This window comes from Syngnathus scovelli, chromosome 10 (genome assembly GCF_024217435.2).
Source record: "Syngnathus scovelli strain Florida chromosome 10, RoL_Ssco_1.2, whole genome shotgun sequence".
Classification (NCBI taxonomy): Eukaryota; Metazoa; Chordata; class Actinopteri; order Syngnathiformes; family Syngnathidae; genus Syngnathus; species Syngnathus scovelli.
The window spans coordinates 228,797-251,914 of NC_090856.1; the positions used below are offsets into that span (position 1 = coordinate 228,797).

A 23,118-nucleotide genomic window follows, 5' to 3' on the forward strand; every position below is an offset into this window, starting at 1 on the left:
TCAAGCGACTTGTCATTTACCCTGAGGCACATTTCCTTGATACTGCCCCCCAGAGGGAACGAGCGACAAAGGCATCCCTGGCTGATACTGGAGCGCCTTGTTCAGCATCCCGCCATCGTAGCCCTGTTGGCCAACCATCCGATGAGGCGTGGTGGAAGAGGATGAGGAAGTGGCCACCATGGTGTTGTGAGAGTGGGCTCCCTGTGCCAAAAGCAAGAAGCATTTATTTGGACTTCTTTCCATACGTGTTTGCCGGCCGGCCGGCCGGCCAGCTCTGACCTTTTTCACCAGGTTGTCGGGCGGAACGTCTCTCCTGCCGAGCGAGTACGGAGCCCATTGATTGCTTCCCGACACGCCCTCTTGGTCATTGTCCAGCATGGCAGCCTGTTGGGAGGGGGTCTACGAGACAGGAAAAGGGAAAGAAAAAACAATAACAACAAACCCATTCAATTTGGATGACAACAATGCGACATTCCCAACATCATAGAAGATCCGCAACTCACAAACATAGCTGACACATGCGGCTCTTGTTTGTAGGAGTACAAGTGCATTCAAATGTTATTCACAGTTTGTACTATGGAGCGTCAATATTATGGAGCATCGGCAATTCTTTCCGATTTCATATACAGTAGTATAGTGCCACTGGCTCACTGTTTGGATTGGGATACTCACAACAGCAGCAGCAGCAGAAGGAGGAGGAGGTAGTGGCAGCCAGCGGCCAGCAGGGGGCTCATGCTTAGTGTTATTGTAAAGGTTAAAGTTCAAAGTGCTGCTGCGCCCCTGGCCGTGACCCCCGCCCTGACAGAGCATGCCCAGCGTGAGCGTATTGTGCTTTAGGACACCACTCTGATTGGAAAAGACAACAGCACATGACATGACATGAGATGGAGGCAACACACACTGCTGCAGCATTGGGAACACGCACGCACGCACGCACGCACGCACGCACGCACACGTACACAAACATAGTGCGGAATTGCTGAAAGCACAGAAAAATGTTAGCTCGTGTCGAAATATTGTGTCATACAAGCAACAATCGGTGGACGACGTCATTCCGACACATTTGCGCGTGGGCCCATTTTTCCCGTAAATGGCTAACCGGGTCGAGATGAACCATTGCCACATTTTCTACGTAGGCTAACCGCCGAGTTGGGACCGTTCCCACGCTCTGTGAGACGGTTAGGTGGTGAAATGGAGCAATGGCCAATTAGGAGGGAAGCTGATGAGTGTCAGACACAAACAGACGAGCAACTGGTCATGGCGAGTCTTTGTCCGTCCGTGCCGTGTTCTTTTTTTTTTTTTTTTTTTTTTCCTACAATCGTAGGCTGGCTGACGAGAAATGACAGTGTGGAGCGGACGGACACCCGCATGCTGCCAGACACACGTACGAACGATCCGGTCAAGGCCTTAACACAAACTTGCAGACAGGGAGGGCTAGTACGTATGTGCGAGTGTGAATGCCGCTTTGACCGTACCCTGTCCAGGCGTTTGGCCTCAATGTGTCTCAGCAGCTGTTGCCTCCAGTCGGCGGGCATCTTGGAGGTGACGTCTTCGGGCTTCTGCGGCACCACGGGTCGTACCTTGACCGTGTCATCGGACGGCTTCTCCGGGCAGGTTGCCAGAGTATAGTCGGGAGGCATCTTCTCCAGGAGAGCCGCCATGGTGGGACGAGCCGAGACCGGACGTGCCTGATGGCCGAGCCAGCCGCAGTCAATTGCAATGCTGCGCGTCATTTGGAAGAACGAATGGAACGCTTTTGACTTGACCTCACTGCGGCACGGAAAATTGTTCGCGCCTTACGTGTTTCTCGTCACGTGCAGTGTGTTGTGGAGCGTATCCCGCAATGTATCAACGACATACGTAGTATTTGTATGTATACTGTGTGAGGTGAGGCGAGGCGAGGCGAGGCGAGGCGAGGCGAGGCGAGGCGCGGCACGGCACCTGAGATGCTCCGTAGGTCTCAGTGCTGTAGCTTCTTGCAGACAGGGGGCGCCGTTGAGTCAAGCTCTTGGTCGGGTAACCAATCATGGGTTTCTTCTGTTCCTGGTAGTTGGGATAATCGTCATCGTAGCGTCCATTTCTCTTGTTGTGCATCATTTGGTTGTCGGAATGCTCCATGGGGCTGGAATAAGCCAGGGCCCGACTATAGAGGGGAGGCTCCCCCTGATGCTGCGTGGTGACATGCAGGGGTTACTTTCCTTTTAATAACATTGCTTTTGTGTAATCATAGTAAAGGATCAATTGCCATTGCATACTTGCTGTCTGTACTGAGCTTCCTGCAGGGCCTCCTGCTGGGCTTCGTGGACTCTACGGAACAAAGCCAGTTCGGTAGAGCTCACTAGTGAGTCTGCTCTCCTCAAAAACCCTGGCCTAGAGCGCTGCGATGGGATTGGCTGCTGCTGCTGCTGCTGCTGCTGCTGCTGCTGCTGCTGCTGCTGCTGCTGATGATGATGATGCTGATGCTGTTGCTGATGATGCTGCTGCTGCTGCTGCTGCTGATGATGCTGATGCTGCTGCTGATGCTGATTGGTGGATCCATCCTGACTGATCGGCGCTTGGGGGAAGGAGAACATCTCCAGCGGTGGGTAAGCACGATACCGAGGGCTCACCAACTCCTTGGGTAATGTCTTTCCAGGTTGATTGCCGTACTCCGATGCTTTTGACGAGTGGTTGACATAATCGGGCGTATTGGGGAAAGGGGGAGGAGCCCGTCTGTCCACGGTCACCTGATTGATGGATGTACAGGAAAACGCAATGAAGCTAAAAAAGCCCAATCGACGCTGGTAATATCCCTTGCGCGTACCTGGGGATTGTAGTTTTGGTCAAAGTGGTAGGCTTTATGCGGGACTGCAGGGGTTTGGTTGTGTCCCTGCTGGTTCTGGCTGCCATGTGCCGGGAATCCGAGTTCCTCGTCTAACATGGGTGCCGACTGGGAGCGAGCCATGTTGGTCTGCTCCATGGAACCAGGCAGCTCTTGTCGGTCCAAACTGCTCTGCTGCTCAATGGAGGCGCTGTAGCTGTCCACGGGAATACTGCGGGCCGAGAAGGAGCATTGCAAAAGGTGCGAGTGAAGGCAAGGCAAGGCAAGGCAAGGCAAGGCAAGGCAAGGCAAGGCAAGGCAAGGCAAGGCAAGGCAAGGCAAGGCAAGGCAAGGCAAGGCAAGGCAAGGCAAGGCAAGGCAAGGCAAGGCAGGCACACAACCCTACCTGTATACTTTATAGGCGCCAATGTCGATCTCGTCGATGCTCTGGGATTTCTTAAACCTGGACCTTGTTTCTTTCATCATGGGAGACAGCCGCTCAGAGCTTTTACTCATGACCACGGTTACCTTGTTGCCCCCGGTGACAGTGAGCTGGTCCTTTCTGTTTTGCTCCGCCTGATTGTTATGGTAAGACCAACTCCCGGGAAGAGGCCCTGATGATTGCTCCCGCCTTGGTGCCAAAAGGAGTGAGAGGTCAGGTCAAGGGCAAGTCAACCCATTTCACCTGTCGGTGCTTCGGGACAAATATTCAATCACCGGTTTGTATTAAAGCGGGAAGATGGTCAAGAAAAACACATTGCTTCTTTGACCGAGCAACGGCGCTGGTCCCCAAACATGTTTTGTTCTTTGCGTGCGCACCGACGTGAGGCGGAGTTCAACTATCGCCCGTGGAACGCTGAGATTACCGAGGAGTAAAATGACGGATCGTCTCCCAGTTACCTTTGGTCTGCCACCTTGCGGTCCGGGTTGGGGCTCGAGGTCGGCGTAAGGTCCAATTTGGAGGGAAAGGCCGTCCTGTCTTCCAAGGGGCTCGGGGTTCGGGTCCAATTCTGCCAAGGATTCTGGGAGGCTTGTGCAGAAGCCTGGGCTTCGTTGTCATGCGCGGAGCGTTGGTTGCCGTGAAAGGGCAGCGTCTGCGCGTCCAACTCTAAGGGGACGCCCACGATTCGTTCTTGCCTCATGAGAGGACGGCGGCCGTGGGTGGACTGGCTTCGAGGTTTGGAACCCAGCGCCGGGTTCCCCTGGCTGCTTTTGGACGGGTCGAGGGGAGACTCCTCGGCATCGAATCCGGTGTTGTCGTAGTGAGGGGCTTCGGCCCAGTCGAAAGGCTCGCTTAAGGGACGCCTGTCTCCACGTTGCTGCATGGTCCCTGACGGCGGAGTTTCTCTTTGCGACAGCAGGGGCTTGGTCTCAATGGGTTTGGGAAAGGATTGGGCCAACCTGAATTAGGACAGAGGAGCGGCAGTGTCAAAATGAGACCCATTTCAAGCCAATGAAAACATGTCCGTACATGTACTGGCTTCTTCGACGCCTGTTGATACGAAACAATCATTTGGAGTGGCTTTGGATCGAGATGACGCTAACAGTTTCCCTTTCAAACATATGGCTGTCTTGAGTCGCTTACTCACTTAATTGTGAAACTACGTCATCGAAGCTTTATGTTTGTGATCACACTTAAGTTATGCATACTGTTGTTTGTAGTGGTGGAGGAGGATGAGATGATGAGATGAGATGAGCTGAGATGAGATGAGATGAGATGAGCTGAGATGAGATGAGATGCAGAGTGAATCATAATGGCTCTGCAGCATCCTAATGAGCTTCTCTGACCTTGACAGAGCAAGCAGAGGAATGGGAAAGAGAAGACGGATAAAGCAAAGTGACGAGACGGAAGGCAGAAGTTGAGAAGATGGCGTTGAATGAAAAGTAGGACGGATAGTAGACATGGTTGGCTGGCACTGAACGCGAGCCATTCTTGTGGCTACCTACCTGTTGGTCCAGTGCGTCTGAGGATTCGGGTCTTTGTTGGGCGCCGGCGGCATGACAGGGTTGTGTTGGTGCGCGTGAGAGTGAGGGTGGGAGTGGGAGTGAGTGTTAGCGGGTGGGTTGGACGAGCCAGAGGAGCCAACCGAGGGAGAGTAATCAGAGTAGGTGGCCGAGGAGCCGCTGTGGTTCAGACAGTGGAGCTTGTCCACCTCTTCGTCTGTAGACTCTACACACAAAGACATTACACTTGCTTACAATGGAGGAAGGTGAATTTTGTTGATATGATTTTGCCAAACATACGACGTACCTCGGTTTAGCAATACAACAGACTGATGCGTACACATTTGAAAATGAAAGTGGCACACGTGTGGCAAGAGCTCACTGGTTTCCAGCTTGCCTTCCCTCACTCTCGGAAATCAATCTCACAAGGCCCGAGCGAGCGAGCGAGCGAGCGAGCGAGCGAGCGAGCGCTTCGCATGAGACGTCTTGAACGTGTTTATGTACGTATGTTTTTGTGCAATCGGGCACCTTTCTTATCCTTGCCGAGCAGCACCACCTTCGGTTTGTACATGGGCGGCTCCACTAGGGTGGGCCTCATGTCGGAGATGCGGATGTCGTTGGGTGAGCCGCCCATCGAGTCCTGTTGGAAGTCACTCGTTAGTCCAAAGATGGATTGAGCTCACCAAATGATTCCCGAGCGCGGGCGGCACCGCTGCTGCTCACTGCTCCCCTCTCCCCCAGGGGATGGATCCAAATCACACGGGGATGGGTTAAGTGCAGAGACAGATTTCGCCGCACCCAGATGTGTGTGTGTGTGTGTGCGTGACGATGATCATTGGGACTTTAACTTTCGATGGATGGAGCTGCATCTTAAAATTGGACCGCTAGCAGTCTACGACAGCAACAATGCGGAGCTCTTGACTTGAATGCGTTTGTGGTCTGACGTTGAATTTGCTTCAATTGTAGTATGTACGTATATCTGAGCAAAGCTTTGAGCTCCAAACCTCTGAGCTCTCCGTCAGGTCCTCTTTGTCCTTCCTCTTTGGGATGTCAATGCCAGAGTTATGCATCGGTCCCTGATCCATGAGCTGAGTCTGAGAGAAGTCCTGCATCTCTCGGTCTGTTACCTAGGACGCACAGAAGACAGCAAACATTGACGCTTCAATTGACGCTTTCATGATGTGCGGTGTGCGTGCGGTGTGCGTGTGTGCGGTGTGTGTGTGTGTGTGTGTGCGCGCGTTTGACCTCTTTGGGAGGCAGGGGCCACGGTGGTTCGTACGCTTCTTTACTATGATGTGTAAGTTCCATGTTGGTTCCTGCGGAGGTGGCAGTGCCTGTGCTAAGATGGTGCTGGTGCTGGTGCTGGTGCCCATGGCCCGTGTGAACATTTTTACCCACGAGGCTTTGCACTGACTTGACCATGTTCTTCAAGTCCTCGGGATAGGGTGTAGGATAACGTTTTAGGTTGATCTCCACCTGTTGGGAAAGATCAGAGCAATGTTAACTCCAACTTTTGCTGCTTTCATTTTTACATTTTAACGTCGTTCATATGTGTGCCGATGAAAAACTAAAGAAAACAGAAAAGACCATCATTTGTAGTACGGAAGCATGAACGCCACTGTCTGTCAGTGTCAGAAATGAGGAAAAATCCATTGCGGTCGGTGGTGAATCAAAGAAAAACCAACCCCGTCAAACGATTCCTGAACATACATAATTGTACGTACGTAGATAGACGGACACGTACAAGTACATGGAGACAGACGGAATACGGGCAGACCTTGACCTTCCCGGAGTTGTCTTCCTCTTCTTTCTTGTCCTCAAAGTCAAAGGCCACAGTCATCCTCTGTTGTCTCTGCTCCTCCCACAGAGTCGGATTAAAGCTGTCGCTGTCCGACTGATAATCTGGAAAGTAAAACGTCCCATTGTAAATGATGGTGAGAGGGATAAAAGCAAAAAAAAGGACAAAAACTTTCTCAACATGCCATGATTGTTTTTTTGAAAGCAATCCCAGAGATACGTATTTGTATACATTTCATTCTTGCATGAAATGACCAAGTGACCAGGCTCAGACTCCACATTCATGTTTTCATTCATACGCGCACGTGTACACACGGCGCACGCACGCACGCACGCACGCACGGACGCACACGCAGTTTGTACCCTCATCGTGACGAGGTTGTTGAGGAAACATGTAGTTGGTCAAAACCTTCTGTTTGGTGTCGGGGTGGGCTTCTGTCTGTAGGGGGATCAGAGCCTTGGACTGCAATGACAGCAGACACATTCGGATCAGCTTTCAAACCACCTCAAACCACGGAGTATGCACGTGAAGAAGAAAAAAAAACTCATATCACTTTCGGAGCACATTAGTGTTGAATTCATACGTTTCATTTCCGTGTGCATAATACTCCTATCCATCCATCCATCCATCCATCCATCCATCCATCCATCCATCCATCCATCCATCCATCCATCCATCCATCCATCCATCCATCCATCCATCCATCCATCCATCCATCCATCCATCCATCCATCCATCCATCCATCCATCCATCCATCCATCCATCCATCCATCCATCCATCCATCCATCCATCCATCCATCCATCCATCCATCCATCCATCCATCCATCCATCCATCCATCCATCCATCCATCCATCCATCCATCCATCCATCTATGGCCTGGAAAGCACAGCTGACAACGGTGAAACAGCTAAATGAACCTCATTTCCTAAGCAACCTCTTGTTTGCATTGAAAGTATTACAGTATACGATTAAAATACACCAACGTATTTCAAACTTGAAGGTACGTATGTCTGATTGCGTATGCTGTCATTCAAACATGTGTGCTGAAATAGCGTCATAAAAGCTGCAAACTGTAGGCCAGACATGATATTGGATGTTGATTGCATGTCTAGTTTTGCAAAGCACGCCTAAGGGGCGTACGCAACAAATGAGGAGCAGGTCCGAAATATTGCCGTATTGCCAGCATCGTCCGAGCCATTGATTTTGGGGGAGCGCTACCTGATTGTCAGAAAGCCAGAGAGCCGCCAGGTCCTTCAGCTTGGTAAAGGTGAACGGCAGATTCTTTAACCTGAAAATGAGAGACGGGAGCCAGAATGAGAAAAAGATCTTTTCTCTTCCTACGTACTCAACAGCCCGCAGAGCAAGTCGCCATAGCAACACACTCTTCAGTTGCCATGGCAACTGTAGGCAGAAGGAGCAAATACAAAATCATTGACAGAGAGCTTCCTTTGCGGTACGCGCGTGCGTGCGTGCGTACCTATTATCACTGAGGTTTAGGACTCGTAGTTTGGTCATCTGTCCGATCTCATCGGGGAGGAACTCCAGCTTGTTGGATCGGAGTGACATCACCGTCACGTTCTTACAGTTACCGATCTGAAAACGTACACACCGCGCGTGGGCGACAAATTGCACGGACGACGCATTCGACCGAGAGGTGAGATTGGCTCCTTCCTCACCTCTCGGGGAAGTTCTATGAGGAAGTTCTCATCGGCAGCAAAGGTCCTAAGATTGTGCAAGTAGCCAACGGTTGGAGGCAGTGACTCCAACTCGTTACAGCTAGTGTCCAGTTCCTCCAACAGACAAAGACTGTGAGGGGCAGACATATTGAGAGAAAATGGCAATGAAAAACAAAACATTTTTGATGCATGTACAGTAACGAAAGGGACCTCGTCATTTGCCATCATGAACTGCACAATCATACAAAGTCAAAGGACAGCACATTTACCAATCAATACATCGGCTTTTTAACAATCAGTAGATGTGGATTTCGATCCTCCGTTCTCCATTTGAAATGTGTGTGTGTGTGTGGATGAGAAGCAGAGCCTGTTTGCAGTAATACTGCGTATATGGCGCTAAACTTGACCGGTCTTTGACCAGCACTGGCCCGGCGAACAGCAGACTAATGCTAATGAGCCAACAATTTTACATTGGTGTACTGTTATTGTTAACATTGCAAGAATGATTCCCACCAGCCTGGACCATCTGGGCCACCATACGGTTGGTGGAGAGGAGGGGAGGGGAGGGGCATGTCTTATCCTTTATTTAGATATCTTAGCAGCCCGGAAATCCTTAAAGCAATGCCAGGTGTCAGAGTGAAGCAAAGTTGCACGATGCTTCTATAGCTGCTACAATATGGAGCTCGCTCATTACGTGCACTTGGCTGATGCGGCGGAGGAGAGAGGATAAACATCACGAGTATGTTCTTTGTGAAAGAACAAACAATTCAAGACTCTCTGTAAAGTCACGAGATGTACGTACATATGAAGAATATATAGTATTGAGGGAAAAAGGACGGACGGACGGATCTACATCATGGCTGCAATTGGTCTTTGTGACTTGCATGCACACACATGGACGGAGGAGCTTTCTTACCTCCCAATGGTTCCGGGCAGTGAGGTCAGCTGGTTGTCATCCACTTTCAGTGTTGTCAGCTTCTTTAACATTCCTGAAAAGCAAAGCAAAGCAAAGCAACCTTGTTTACGTCACAACATTGAATGAGTCGCTATCAAACTGGAATCGTGTGACGACCTACCTAAAGAGTCAGGGAGGTGCTGAAGCATGTTGGAGGAGAGCAAAAGATCCTCTAAGGCCTCACAACCTGAAACATCCGTGTCCAAATTCTCAATACGATTCTTAGCTAAGTCTAAGTAGCGCAGCTGGCGAAGTTTTCCTAGTGACTGCAGAGTCAGAGAGATAAGGAAGGCAAACCATAGATAAAGCAGATCCACAAAACTGCAAAAGAACATTGTGTGTATCCATACATACGACTTAGCGACCTTACCCCTGGGATGGACTGCAGGGAGTTGTTGTCCATCCACAGCTCCTTTAGATTGTGAATCTGCTCCAACACCTCCGGCTAATACGCAAAAGACCAGCAGTCAACCAACCGAAACTTTTACGATGAGAGAGAGAGAGAGAGCGAGAGAGCGAGAGAGCGAGAGAGCGAGAGAGCGAGAGAGCGAGAGAGAGCGAGAGAGCGAGAGAGCGAGAGAGAGCGAGAGAGTGAGAGAGACTTCAATACTGTGGCAATTTAATACACTCACTCACTCACTCACTCACGTCAGAGGGTACGCATCGCAATTTGCAGAGACGAAAATCACTAGTTATCACTTGTTATGGCCGAGCAGAACTGGTTACATCATCAAGAGAGCTGTGGCCATTGAGCGTGTGAACATAAATTAGTAGGCGAGAATCTGGGGACGCCAAGCGTGTGGTCAACTTCCCTCCCGTCTGACCCTGGTGTCACATTGTGTCATCTTCCTTCCTTCCTTCCTTCCTTCCTTCCTTCCTTCCTTCCTTCCTTCCTTCCTTCCTTCCTTCCTTCCTTCCTTCCTTCCTTCCTTCCTTCCTTCCTTCCTTCCTTCCTTCCTTCCTCAGTGTGCCATTTCATGGTTCGGCTGAAGCCATGCATCACTTCTTAATGAGACATAGTAGTCTACGGAAGGAAGATTCATCACAATGTTGCCATGGCATTTGAAATGGGAATGGAGGCTGCCCGCCCCTGAAATGGGACTTGCCAACTGTGTGCTGGGACTTGCCATCTCTCTCTCTCTCTCTCTCTCTCTCTCTCTCTCTCTCTCTCTCTCTCTCTCTCTCTCTCTCTCTCTCTCTCTCTCTCTCTCTCTCTCTCTCGCTCTCTCTCGCTCTCTCTCTCTCTCTCTCTCTCGCTCTCTCTCTCTCTCTCTCCCTCTCTCGCTCTCTCTCTCTCGCTCTCTCTCTCTCTCTCTCTCGCTCTCTCTCTCTCTCTCCCTCTCTCGCTCTCTCTCGCTCTCTCTCTCTCAGTCAAATGGCCAAATTGAATGCCTTGGGTAACGTTCATATTTTAGATGAACACAACCCGCCCAATAGTACAGCAAACCTTCTCACCACTTCAGAGAATTCATTGCTACCCAGATCCAACCTCTCCAACTGTGTCAGTCGATGAATAGACCTGCAAGGAGACAGGAGAGTAAATGTCGTGCTTCCAATCAAGCACTTCACTCGTGGTTCAAATGTAACTTTTCAAAATGTTACTTTTATCAAATAAAACCGCTTTCACTGCTATTCAAGAGAACCTGCCAAGCGTGCAAATAACTTTCTTCCACAGCAAACTCAGTAAATTGGAGGAGACCAAATCACAGCACAGACACAAAGCCCAACTGAATCTTACTTTGGCAGGGTTTTCAGGTGGTTCTCTCTTAGCTCCAGGATCCGAAGTTTGGAGAGTCTATCAAGAACAAATTTGAAAAAACATTTGTTTTCGTCAGGCTCTTTGGCGGCTAGAACAAACAGGCCACATTTAATGTAGCGTCCCAAACATATAAGCCAATGTTCTTAAATTGAACATGCACCATTAGTTACTACTATTACGTGCCTGGGGCCAATAGAGTAGACGTAATATTAGAACTTCAAAAGATGACCGCTTTTCAAATTCAAACACCATCCAAAATGATACACGTGGCAAAGATCTCATGGTGCATTTTCATTGAATCAAAAACTCATTTTGTATAGCATCCATCCATCTGGCCATCCCTATGCTGCTCCATCCATCCATCTGTCATCCATCCATCTGTCATCCATCTGTCATCCATCCATCCATCTGTCATCCATCTGTCATCCATCCATCCGGCCATCCCTATGCTACTCCATCCATCCATCCATCCATCCGTTCATCCATCCATCCATCCATCCATCCATCCATCCATCCATCCATCCATCCATCCATCCATCCATCCATCCATCCATCCATCCATCCATCCATCCATCCATCCATCCATCCATCCATCCATCCATCCATCCATCCATCCATCCATCCATCCATCCATCCATCCATCCATCCATCCATCCATCCATCCATCCATCCAGGAAGTGACTAAAGACACGCCACGCTGATGCTGACACCATGCATGGAATTACCTGCCAAAGTTAGCTGGCAAGTACTCCAGGAAGGCATCGTTTAAGAAGAGCTGAGTCAGATTCAGGAGCTGCGTAAAACCATCTGGGAGCCTGCAAGACAAGACAAAGAGCACTGGAGAAGCAGGAAGGGGAAAAAAAAAAGCGGAGCCGTATTTCAATGCATTCTGTCAAGTGAAAGACAAGATACTACGTACAATGCAAAGATACAAGGCTGTACCTTGTACGTTACGCTTTTGACTCCAATCTAAACACTGCAATTTGTTCCGAATGGGACGATGTCTTACTTGGTGATGGGATTGACACTGGCCTCGACCACTGACAGGCCTTTACAACATTTGATATTATCTGGAAACTCCTGGATACCTGGGGGAAAAGCAGACAACAAGAGAAATGTGTGCTTGGTTGGGCATCTTTGGTTGGCTAACAGGAAGATAAGGAACTTTTGGCAACAAACGTGATTGTTTGAAAGTTGTCAAATGACTGAGGTTTTTCCATGACTCTGGATCTAGGAGGAACATGGAAATGCTGACGTTATTTCCGTAGCCCTTCCCTTCCAATAATGAGATTGTTCTAGCCGGAGAGATGATCAAGATCTTAAAAGCTGAAGGAAGGAACCAGATCATGGGAATGTGACAATAATTGATTACACGTGTGTGGTAGACATGACCTCTTCGCTGCGCTATTTTATGGACGCTGACTAGCATGGCATGTTTGTCAGCAAGCTGTAGAGGAAGATTCCAGCGCTTTGGAAGTATTTATTGTCTTTACCATTTTTACTGATGTCCAGCTCTTTCAGGTTAACCAGGCTGGCAATTGTGGTCGGAAGGTTGGAGAGGTCGTTATCAGGCATGCTCAGCTTCTTTAAGGCCTGGCAGCTGAACAGTTGCTAGAGACACAAAAAGGCATATTAGAATGACGTGGACTATAAGCATACACAAACAGGAAATAAGATTGATCTGGAGATGCGGATTGGAATATCAGAAATGGGACACATTTCTACCTTGGGGAGTTCCTCAATCTGGTTGGCATCCAGGTAGAGTTCCTCCAGAGTTCTCTCAAAGCTAAAGATTTCCTTGGGGACCTGCTGCAAGCTGCAGTGGGAGTAGTCCAACACCGAGATGACTTCCTCTTCCCCGCGAAAACACCGGCATGGCACCAGCCGGCCAATCAGCTTCCTTTTTGTTGTCATTTCCAGACACTGGACTACAGAGGCAAAAAGAAGAAGAAGAAGAAGAAGAAGAAGAAGAAGAAGAAGAAGAAGAAGAAGTAAATAGCATGTGTGTTCAACAATTGTTTGCTCAACTAGAGAACGGGTCCTGCCAACAAACGGTGACAACAAGTTAGCACCCATCAACGCAGGGATGACTGATGCTGCAGCATGTGCAAACGCAATCATGTGCTGAGATGCTTCATGGAGAATAGATGGATGGACGGACGGCCCAAGCCCGCCCGCCCGCGTGCGCGCGCTCGCTCGCTCGCTCGCTCGCTCGCATGGCTAACATGGCTCCTCAGAATATGCATGTCTGTAGCAGCAAGAGAGAGTGAAAGCCTCAATGTCCCACGACAGCCATCACTTCATGTGCGGCAGCAGCAGCAGCAGCAGCAGCAGCCTTGCTAGCTATCTCCATGGTAACGGCTGTCATAGTGACGGTCTCCCAGGAGCCGGGTGTATTTTTACTCATCCTCTCTGTCATAAAACAGAACATGCTGCTCTCAGTGGGTGATTGCTCCACATTTGCAGTCCATGCTGCACTTCTACAAACAAATCAGACACCTTTCAAATACGTCTTTTCTTGTCTTGCACATACTCCATCTCTTCCCTCCGATCATAAAACAACTCTTTTCAAACTTGTAACCGAGCCTTGTCTTATAGGGCACATAAGGTGATGCAAAACATGATTGAACATGACTTCATCATTTTCAAGTGACATGGCAATCAAGGCAACAGGTACCTCCAGCAAGCACAACATTTGATGAGGTTGCAAACGTTCCAGATTGAAATATTTGTTGTTTGCTTAAAGGCTTGAGTCAGCCAACTGTTCCTATGTGGCTCACAGTAAAATGCCTTTATCTGAGTCTCTCCTGCTGCTGCCGCTGCCGCTGCCGCTGCCGCTGCCGCTGTGTCTGACTTTCATGCTCACTCTGGTTTCCAAGCCAGTCATGTATTTTTTTTTTCCCCCCGTTTGTTTGTTTGTTTGTTTGTTTTTTGCTAGGGTTGAGCTCAGTGGCCCAGTTCTGCCTGAGACGCCCCAGCACATGACTATTTCCTATCTTGGCGGCCCGTGCCTCCCTCTTTCTCGGCTTTTTTTTTCTTTTCTCTTCTCTTCTCAGCTTTAGCCCTCGTCTGTCCATAAAGCCTCTAAAAGGAGCCATTTGAAATCGAGCACAAAATGTTCCTCAGCAAACTACAAACACTTTCATATCATGACCAGATTTGCATCTGAACATTTCTAGACATCATCTCATTTACCATCATCTACGTATGCGTGCTAACAAAACGTGGTAGATGGGTCATTTCGGCTACGTCATTTGGTCTATAATAAGAGAGTGTGACATTATTTTTCAATAGTCTGGCTAATGTAGAGCTCATAAGCATGCTTTGAGAAGCATTCTATAGAACATTACGATACGTGTATATACTAGCTATCAACAGGCACGCTTGAGATGGATTCCCGCTCAGGGAAGGTGCGCTGCGTACGTGGATGCGATGGATGGTTGGTCTCGATATGCGCCCTTGGACTTCCGGGTGCAGTGTGCCTGATGTCGGCCGGGCGGGATACAGGGTTCCTTCCGACCCAGCACTTGTGAAACGCTGCTTTATGTGACAGTCGACGTGCGGTTCCGCCATCTTGGCTTATGAGGTCACTTTGCCATGCTGGTGGGCGTCCCAGCAGCTTGTCCACTACTCTGAGCCAGATGGACCTGAGACACACACACACCCACCCACCCAAGCACTATTCCTGCTTGACTCTCATGTCTTAACATTTCAGTGCTGAACTCTTCATCGAGCGAGTACATCAGATATTCAAGCCGTTGCTGTCAACTCCTCTATCTTTCCACCGCAGGCGCCGGCCGCAATACAATCCAGTAGCCAATCCATAAATCGTGATCAGCGCATCACTAATCCAGCGATGTGACCAATGACAACTGGAGAGCGTTGTCACCTTCGCTCCCTCTGTCACACCTGCTGCCAGCCACTTTCTTTCTTTCTCTCTCTCTCTCTCTCTCCGGCTGTGGCCGGAAGTCAACGTCTCTTTTTTTGACTGTCGGGAGGGATCTCTATTCATGCGTTGGCTCCATCTATCACCTGCTCGGGCTGCCCCTGACGGCGCCTCTTCTACTCCGCTTAGCACAGAAGCGTGACAATATACTACGTAGCGATGCATTCAAACTGGCTGTCTCCGTCATTTAGGCCAAACGCTGGAAGCGGGACCAGCTTGAGCCATTTCAAGACAATGCTTGGGCACGCACGCACGCACAGCATGCTTTGACATGTTTTCTTGGAAGTGCATGGCGGTCGCATTTGCATAAACAGCTTTTGATAAGTTTCATCATCCCTAAAGCTTTCTTTAACAGGCCGTGGAAAATGAATCGAGTGGTCACAACAGAGCCTACTTTGCCCAAAAAACACTCATTCAAAAGGCAAACAAGGACCGTAGACATGATAGCGGTCCCTCCCTCGGCTCATTGACTGCCAATGGACACGGCCACAAAACAATGTGGACGGAACTTGCTTTATTGAGAGAGAGAGAGCGGGCGGGCGGGCAGGCAACCAACTCAGGCCAGGAACAGGGACACACGAGACCGCTGAATCAATTGTGGAAGAACAGCTAGCCGAAAGGTGCCGGCCACTATTATTGTCAACACCCTCTTTTCCACTTGTTTTACTAACAGCCTTAAGTGTGTGTGCATACATCTCATGAACGCTTGCGACAATCTACCGACTCTACTGTAAGCATGGACAAATCCATCAATGTTTAGTTTCACAAAGCACTATTATGACCCTACACGTTCATGCTATCGCAGCGCTCGAGGTGTTTGGGCTGCTTTTGGAGCGCTGAAGGCGTTGCTGTGGCAATCCCAAATCGACATGTATCCTCTTTGATGATTGCACCGTACGTACGTACATACGTACACACGGGATGCGAGGCGTCATACGGGCACGTCGAGCGGAGCTTTGCCCTATTTGTACGCTAAAGCCAGCCAGTCAACGAGACCGAAATGGAAGCGTGGGAGAAAGAGCAAGTCAACGATACAGTCGACGTGGAAACGCGCAGATCGCAGATAGTGTAAATAATTGAGGCAACGCACGAAGCGGCGAGCGCACTCAAGACACACTTTGATGCAGTCAAGTCATCTGCTTCCACATTCCCTTCGGAAACATTCTGTGGATGAGGGAGGAAGAAAAGGATAGTAGGTTACATACGTTGGATCTGGATAGCTAGGATTGTTTCGGATTGGGAAAGGTGGCCCGAGTGGCTGCTGCTTTATCCTCTCTTTCATCCCATTCACACAGCATGGAGATGACTTGATATTGTCATCGGCCATCCGAAATTTTGGATGTCCTGCTTTGAAAAGGCCCTTCCGACATGCTGGCTGTCCATCCGTGCTTAACTTGCTGACACGTCTGGCAAAGGTTATCTTTTATTCTTCTCGTAGCTGTCACGGTACAGGAATAAAAAGGCCAGTATTTGTAAGGAAGGAAAGGAAATGGCCACAAAAAGACAGCTCCAAGGACTTCTTGATGTATTTTGCACATGGTCATTGTCGCCGTGTCACAGTTTGCGTGCCTTCGGTACGGGGAAAAGATTTTCTGCGCCTCCTCCCAAAGCAGACAAGGTCTTACGTGATGATGCTGCTCGATTTATTTGTGTCCATGTCCAAAGCAAAAGCAATTCATCAAATATTTGATTCATTACACACGGCAGGCAGTCATATGTTGCTTATATGTCGCTTCCACTATAATCCACTCGATCAGCTTTTTCACCACTTTGACACACACACACACACACACACACAACATCTTCCTTCTTCACAATCCAGCAGATGCACTGACATACGTTTCCCCCTTCATTCTATGGGTCTCCTTCCTCCTTTAGCCCATCACCATGACGATGGTAGCCGGTTTCATGGATGCAGTCACTAGGCAACCAGCAGCAGCGGCGGCGGCAGCAGCAGCAGCAGAACAGTAGAAGAGCAGCGTCGTTCTACATTCCGCAGGCAAGTTTGCTCTCGGAGGAGCATCCGGTCATATGTTTCATACGTATTGCTCTTAGTATTTTGAACTTGCTCGAATGAGACTGACAAAGACCTCGCTCGACTGTGTGTGGCAAAAATGGGATAGCAAATGTCACACTTAGCACAAGCACTGGAAACACAGTGGCATCAAGCAGAAGCTCAAGGCACGTCTATTCATTGCTGGAATGACCAAGGACAAAGCAAAACCATCCATTACTAACCAAATGGCCAAAGATGAAGCACATCCACCTCCAAAATGGATGACGACGACAAGGCAGGCTGCTGATCAATCATGGGGCTGAGGAGGGATTTGCTTTTTAAAAATGTCTTTTGAGAATAAAATGATTGGGTGGGTGGGCAGGCAGCTTAAAGTGACACGCTAATCATTTGACTCCGTGCGGAAAACGAGATCAGCTGTTATTGAACGAGAAGAAGGCAGAAAGCAATCGGCCTAAAAATAGAATCCTTTTCAAAAAGATCACTAAATGAGGATGTTAGATGCAAGTAGCAGGCCCGGCCCGGCCCGGCTAGCAATATGTACGTATTAATAGACTCGGTGAGGCGATGCAGACAAAGGACCTTTGAAATGTGTTGCAATGAAGATGCGAATGAAATATTCCCTTTGATTAGAAGGAGCCTTTTGTACACGCTACAGCTCCGTAGCTCTCCAGCAGAAGTCCATCTCACCAAACGACACACTGCAGCACCGAAGCAATCTACGCTCACAGAAAGGATGCTTGCAACTTAAACAAGTGCTCAATAGATGCTCAATAGAATTGAAGAAGAGACAAATATTAGCTTTGTGGCCTCATAAAAAAAAAAAAAAAAACTCTTGAATATGTATATCATTGAACAGGTGTGCATGAAACTGAAGGCAAACCGCTTACTGCAAGCGCTTGCAGTCATGCTTGTTTCTCGAGATGCTTGCTTGGAAGGGCACGTCAAGTGAACATTTGGAGAACTATGCACGGACGGATGTACACGCTTGATCTGCACAGCGCCCGTTCATTTTGGACCCTGTTGCAAAGCCATAAAATGACTGAATGACCATGACAATTGATGGGAGCCCGCATCGCAAATTCCCATCATATGTGCAAATTCATGATTTGCTATTATTGCTAGAGTGAGGCATCATACAACGATGGGACAACAATTGATGGGCTATGTATATGTTAGCTGTCTATCCTATCTTTCTGCAAGTTAGCTGTCAAAGAGTCGATCCTATTTTAGTGCCTGGCTGCAAACTGGCGCAAAGCACACCATCTTCTATTCTCTGTCGTCTTTTGTCTTCCACGTCAACTCAATAAATGCGCGTTGCCTTACGTTGCAGAGCCGAATAGTTATCCATCCCCAGGCTGCAGGTGGCGCTTCCAATTTCCACAGAAAGAATGGAGAAAAGACGAGGAGGCGGGGGTGTGGGGTGGGTGGGGGGGGAGAAACAGCCCTGTACCGGTCGGCGTCGTCGGATCAATCAGATTGGGGTGATTCCGAGACAGGTACCTTGACCCGGTCCGCCGGCCGTCGCATCTTTAACGCCCCCGTAGGCAGAAAGCGGAGATGAGCTCATCGGTCCGCTCGGGCTCCAGCACCGCTGGGTGCTTTAAATCCAGCCAGCAAGTCGGAAGCCTCCTTCCCTCCCTCCCTCCTTCCCTCCCTCCCTCCGCTCAGTCAATTCCAGACATAAAATCAAAGATCAATTATGACACGGTGCGCACAATTCAAGATGCACCAAAGAGGAGGAGCTGGACCGCGGGAAAAAGATACGTCCTTGTGCCTGCGTGCGTGCGTGCGTGAGCCCGCTGCATTCAGTGGGAGCGTCTCCTCCCTCCCATCTATCTCCCTCAGAGGAGGAGGACGAGGACGAGGATGAGGACGAGGATGAGGAGGACGAGGAGGAGGACGAGGAGGAGGAGGAGGGAGTCAGCGAGCCTGCGAGCGAGCGAGCGAGCGAGCGAGCGAGCGAGCGGGCGGGGAGATGGATGAATATGGGGTGAGGATGTGGAAGGTATGTTTGCGCGTGAGAAAGCGAGACGGGGAGATGGGGGACAGAAAAAATGAATCTATTTTTTTCATCTTGCTTGCTCTCGCTCAAACATACACTCACACACATGTACCCCCCCGGTTTACTGCTGCGCTTCTCCACGTTGGAGCCTATACAGCCGAGTTGCGTGGAACAACCTGGATTATTTGCTAATCAATGGCAGGGCACAAACAACTATTGACATTTGCACCTGTGAACAATTAAACTAGCATCCATATTTCTGGAATGAGCCAGAGCACCTGCAGAAAAGAAAAGATGCAGAGTGCCTGCCCCGAGCCTTTATGTAAAACAGCAACGTTTGAAATCTTGACTGTTAACCAATGACGCTTTGGTGTTTCCACCATTTTTTATTTGGTGACATAACCACTAGGCAGCACTAATTGAGATCAAAATAAATCAATGCAGAAAAGTAGCGACACAACCGCAGGCCTTGACGACGACGACGGCGGGAAATGCAAATGGAAGAAGACAAAAGGCAAGAAAGTAGGACCTTGTGGCCTGCCTGCCTGCCTGCCTGCCTGTGTGGCTGCCTGCCTGCCTGCCTGCGTGGCTGCCTGCCTGCGTGGCTGCCTGCCTGCGTGGCTGCCTGCCTGCGTGGCTGCCTGCCTGCCTGTCTGCGTGGCTGCCCGCCTGCTTGGCTGCCCGCCTGCGTGGCTGCCCGCCTGGTGAATGCGTACGTCTCGAATCGCCACTTTGGAGGAAGAGACGCCTGGAGCTATGAGAACGCTGACGACAGGCTCAGAATGACTGTCCAGCTGGGCGCCACTCTTCCGCCAACACACATTTCACTTGCACGCCATCCAGCGATCATTTGATTGTTGCCAAACTGACTACGATGAACAAAGTCATGAAACCAAGAGAGCACATTTTGCTCTTAAATAAAACATGAATGGAGCATTGTTTTAGTGACAAAAGTATTTCAATAATTGATGAAATCATATTGCCGTAGGGATTGCACGTTTAAAAAAAGGCGTGTTGTCTACATTTTCGACAATAAGACTGTTTTTCAACATCAGATACTCAAACACAATTTTTTGCTCGTTTTCTTTTCCCCAATATACCGAGAGCTGCTTAGGAATTTGAAACCAATGACAGCAAATAAGAAATAACACATACGGACTGTAAATGAAAGCGTTCAACAAACTGAAAGCCTTTAAAGACGTTTGCCGGAAAGGAGACCTCATTGCTGGCGCTTTGCTAAGAAATGCTCATGAAAGCAAATGAACCCTAACAAAGCTCTGCCTACAGCAGAACTATACGTACTCACTGTTCATTTGCATCGTACTTATCTGCAGTAGTAATATAGTACAAGTTTGGGAAAATTCTAAATTGGGCTTTGAGAGAGGCTGTATCTTGTAGCTAATGCACAACTTCCACTACTCATCCAAGCTAAGGAAAGGAGAAATAAGTGAGCCCCTTCTCTTTCTTCCGAGCATGTGGAATGGTTCATAGCGAGCACCTTTTCTTTTGCCAGACTGACCATTCAATGAATATGGCGAAGGTATGTTTAATGTACCACATTAGTGCTCCTTCTCCTCCCACTTCATTTGTGTGTCTTTCCAGTCAGCACTACAGTTAAGCAAGCCCTCGAAATCTGTATGCAGGCAGAGTCAACGTGCAGGACACGAGCCCATTGGCCCATTTCAAATGCTGCGGCAGCGGGTTGTCGTTTGTGGACAGTTATTGTCCAGCACCGTTGACGACATTGATTGCATTCAGCGACATGACTCAGGTCTGGGACAATTCCAAATTGCTTGCTCTAAGTGGGATTAAGACGGGATTTTCTCATTTGGATGTTCTTGTAATGTGCTCTCAGGAGTGACTCACTCCATTTTTTTCCCCTCCCGTGTGCGCGTAAGCCATTAAGCGGCAAGGACTGACGACGCGGTCACAAAGTATCATTTGCGAGCGCTTGGTCTAGCCGCTAGACGCGAGACTCTAGCGTGAAGCAGCTTCGCTCTTCTCGTGAGAAGCAAAAAGTCATTACGGCAAACTCCACTCGCAAAAGGTGTGAAGTTGTGCACTCCGAGATGCCACCTAGTGATACAGATTCCATCGTTCTTTTCACTAGGAAAGGCGCGTCCTTTTCCTGACTCAGCGAACATGCATGATTCGGGACAGTTACCATAGCAACAGCAGATCATGAGAAGGAGGGAGGAAGGACATGGGCATGGGGAGAATCAAGCCGCACAATGACAACTGGCCACATATATGTACACGCACTTTCACACTTGGGATGGCTTCAGATGAGCGACCACTGCGTTGCTTGTACCAGAACCTTCTTACAAAGGGAAAGCCAACACCGGAGTCATCAGCCACATTGTTTGAGATGGCTTCAGATGAGCGACCGCTGCGTTGCCTGTACCAGAACCTTCTTACAAAGGGAAAGCCAACACCGGAGTCATCAGCCACATTGTTTGAGATGGCTTCAGATGAGCGACCGCTGCGTTGCCTGTACCAGAACCTTCTTACAAAGGGAAAGCCAACACCGGAGTCATCAGCCACATTGTTTGAGATGGCTTCAGATGAGCGACCGCTGCGTTGCCTGTACCAGAACCTTCTTACAAACGGAAAGCCAACACCGGAGTCATCAGCCACATTGTTCGGCAAAGTCAACAACAAATCCAGCACTGAACAGCACCACTTTCACATAGAAGCTCGCTCATTAGGTATCATCGGAAGGCGTTCAATGAACCAAAGTTCAAAATTGCAAAATTCAGGTAGAACTCAAATCATTGAGTGCGCTACGGCTGGCCGCATGATTGTGGGCGGGCGGAAAATGGCCTCCGAGTGGCCACTCAACGCCGGCTAACATCATCCGCAAGTGGACATTTGCCGTCCATTATCAAGCAAGGGTGTCGCACTCAATTTACTATGTGGAGGGGTTGTGTCTTAAAAGCACAACTGCTGCCACAATCCAAAAGAAGAACGGCTGGCTCCTACCTTTACTGTTGACCAATGAGGTTGTTGCGGTGGGTGCAGGCTTGGCGTGGCGCTTGTGCTAGCAGTCGCCCTCAGTGACGCTCGGGGTCTCCGGGTGACGACGGCGGCAGCGGCGGGGACGGCGGCGGCCTGCGCTCGCTCAAATTCATGCCTACTTCCTAATGACTCCAGAGTGAGCAGCAGTCCTTCTTGCCTCACAAGCCCTATAGGTCTCCTGTGGAAAAAGAACAACATCCATTTGAGGCCAGCGACTTTTCTTCCGTTCATTCTTGTCCAAATAATCATCAGAATAATCACAATAGAGAACACAAGCGTCATTTGGTGTCATTTCAAATCCTGTCCACCTTTATACGCTCATCTGTGTCACTCTTGCGCTCTTGCTCCAATCCACCATTGCATTGTGGCAGTGATGGGTGAGTTAATAAAGGAATCAAAATGGAACGAACGCAAGACCCAGAGGTCTGCCTTTCTGGGACGTCGGCGACACAGAGAAAAGACCACAGAATATACTAGGTACTACGTAAAAGCATGCACTCGCCTGCATGCCCCTTTCTTCACATGCACTACTGGAGGAAGACAAAAGCAATGTGTACAGCTCCATCCATCCATCCATCCATCCATCCATCCATCCATCCATCCATCCATCCATCCATCCATCCATCCATCCATCCATCCATCCATCCATCCATCCATCCATCCATCCATCCATCCATCCATCCATCCATCCATCCATCCATCCATCCATCCATCCATCCATCCATCCATCCATCCATCCATCCATCCATCCATCCATCCATCCATCCATCCATCCATCCATCCATCCATCCATCCATCCATCCATCCATCATCAGCATGCCCCTATGGCTGCAGAGGAAAAGGAGGAGAGGAGAAGGGTGAAGAGATGAGGACACCGAGAGCAGGCAGGCAGGCAGGGAGGGAGGGAGAAGGACAATATCAATACCGCAAGAAAAAGTTTGGTACAATCAGAGAGCATAAATCTGGATACCTTTCAAATTCATATGAAAAAGAATGCAATAATATTGCACTACTATCATATTTGCAATGGCTGGCAGGCCACTCGTGGATCTCATTCAATAGTGGGTGAAGGTGAATCTTGGGTCGTGGTAGATGCTGATGCCACGTAGTGGCAAAAGGTGGAACTGCACGAGCATGCGGTCGCGAGACCATCATCTATCTCCATGCTCGAAGCGGGAAGAAAGCCTGCCATCAAGTTG

At 49.2% G+C, this 23,118-nt stretch overlaps 1 protein-coding gene across 14 annotated transcripts in view; it reads right to left on the reverse strand.

Moving 5' to 3' along the window:
- lrrc7 (leucine rich repeat containing 7) overlaps positions 1-23,118 on the reverse strand; it is a 32,112-nt gene that overhangs the window by 6,099 nt on the left and 2,895 nt on the right. For 7 of the 14 annotated variants that reach the window (XM_049732324.2, XM_049732317.2, XM_049732322.2 and 4 more), the window contains exons 1-28: positions 18,223-19,393; positions 12,662-12,864; positions 12,430-12,547; positions 11,946-12,024; positions 11,662-11,751; positions 10,916-10,972; positions 10,633-10,696; positions 9,548-9,622; positions 9,299-9,443; positions 9,139-9,211; positions 8,223-8,352; positions 8,024-8,139; positions 7,765-7,834; positions 6,905-7,004; positions 6,522-6,646; positions 5,990-6,220; positions 5,749-5,871; positions 5,273-5,384; positions 4,748-4,970; positions 3,701-4,201; positions 3,207-3,431; positions 2,804-3,032; positions 2,256-2,726; positions 1,942-2,169; positions 1,476-1,688; positions 676-846; positions 280-399; positions 21-201 (exon numbers count right to left, since the gene is read on the reverse strand). In XM_049732324.2, the coding sequence (XP_049588281.1) occupies positions 21-201; positions 280-399; positions 676-846; positions 1,476-1,688; positions 1,942-2,169; positions 2,256-2,726; positions 2,804-3,032; positions 3,207-3,431; positions 3,701-4,201; positions 4,748-4,970; positions 5,273-5,384; positions 5,749-5,871; positions 5,990-6,220; positions 6,522-6,646; positions 6,905-7,004; positions 7,765-7,834; positions 8,024-8,139; positions 8,223-8,352; positions 9,139-9,211; positions 9,299-9,443; positions 9,548-9,622; positions 10,633-10,696; positions 10,916-10,972; positions 11,662-11,751; positions 11,946-12,024; positions 12,430-12,547; positions 12,662-12,864; positions 18,223-18,247 (4,498 nt within the window). In that variant the 5' untranslated portion in view covers positions 18,248-19,393. The other 7 variants (XM_049732314.2, XM_049732316.2, XR_007484214.2 and 4 more) reach the window with 6 other exon arrangements.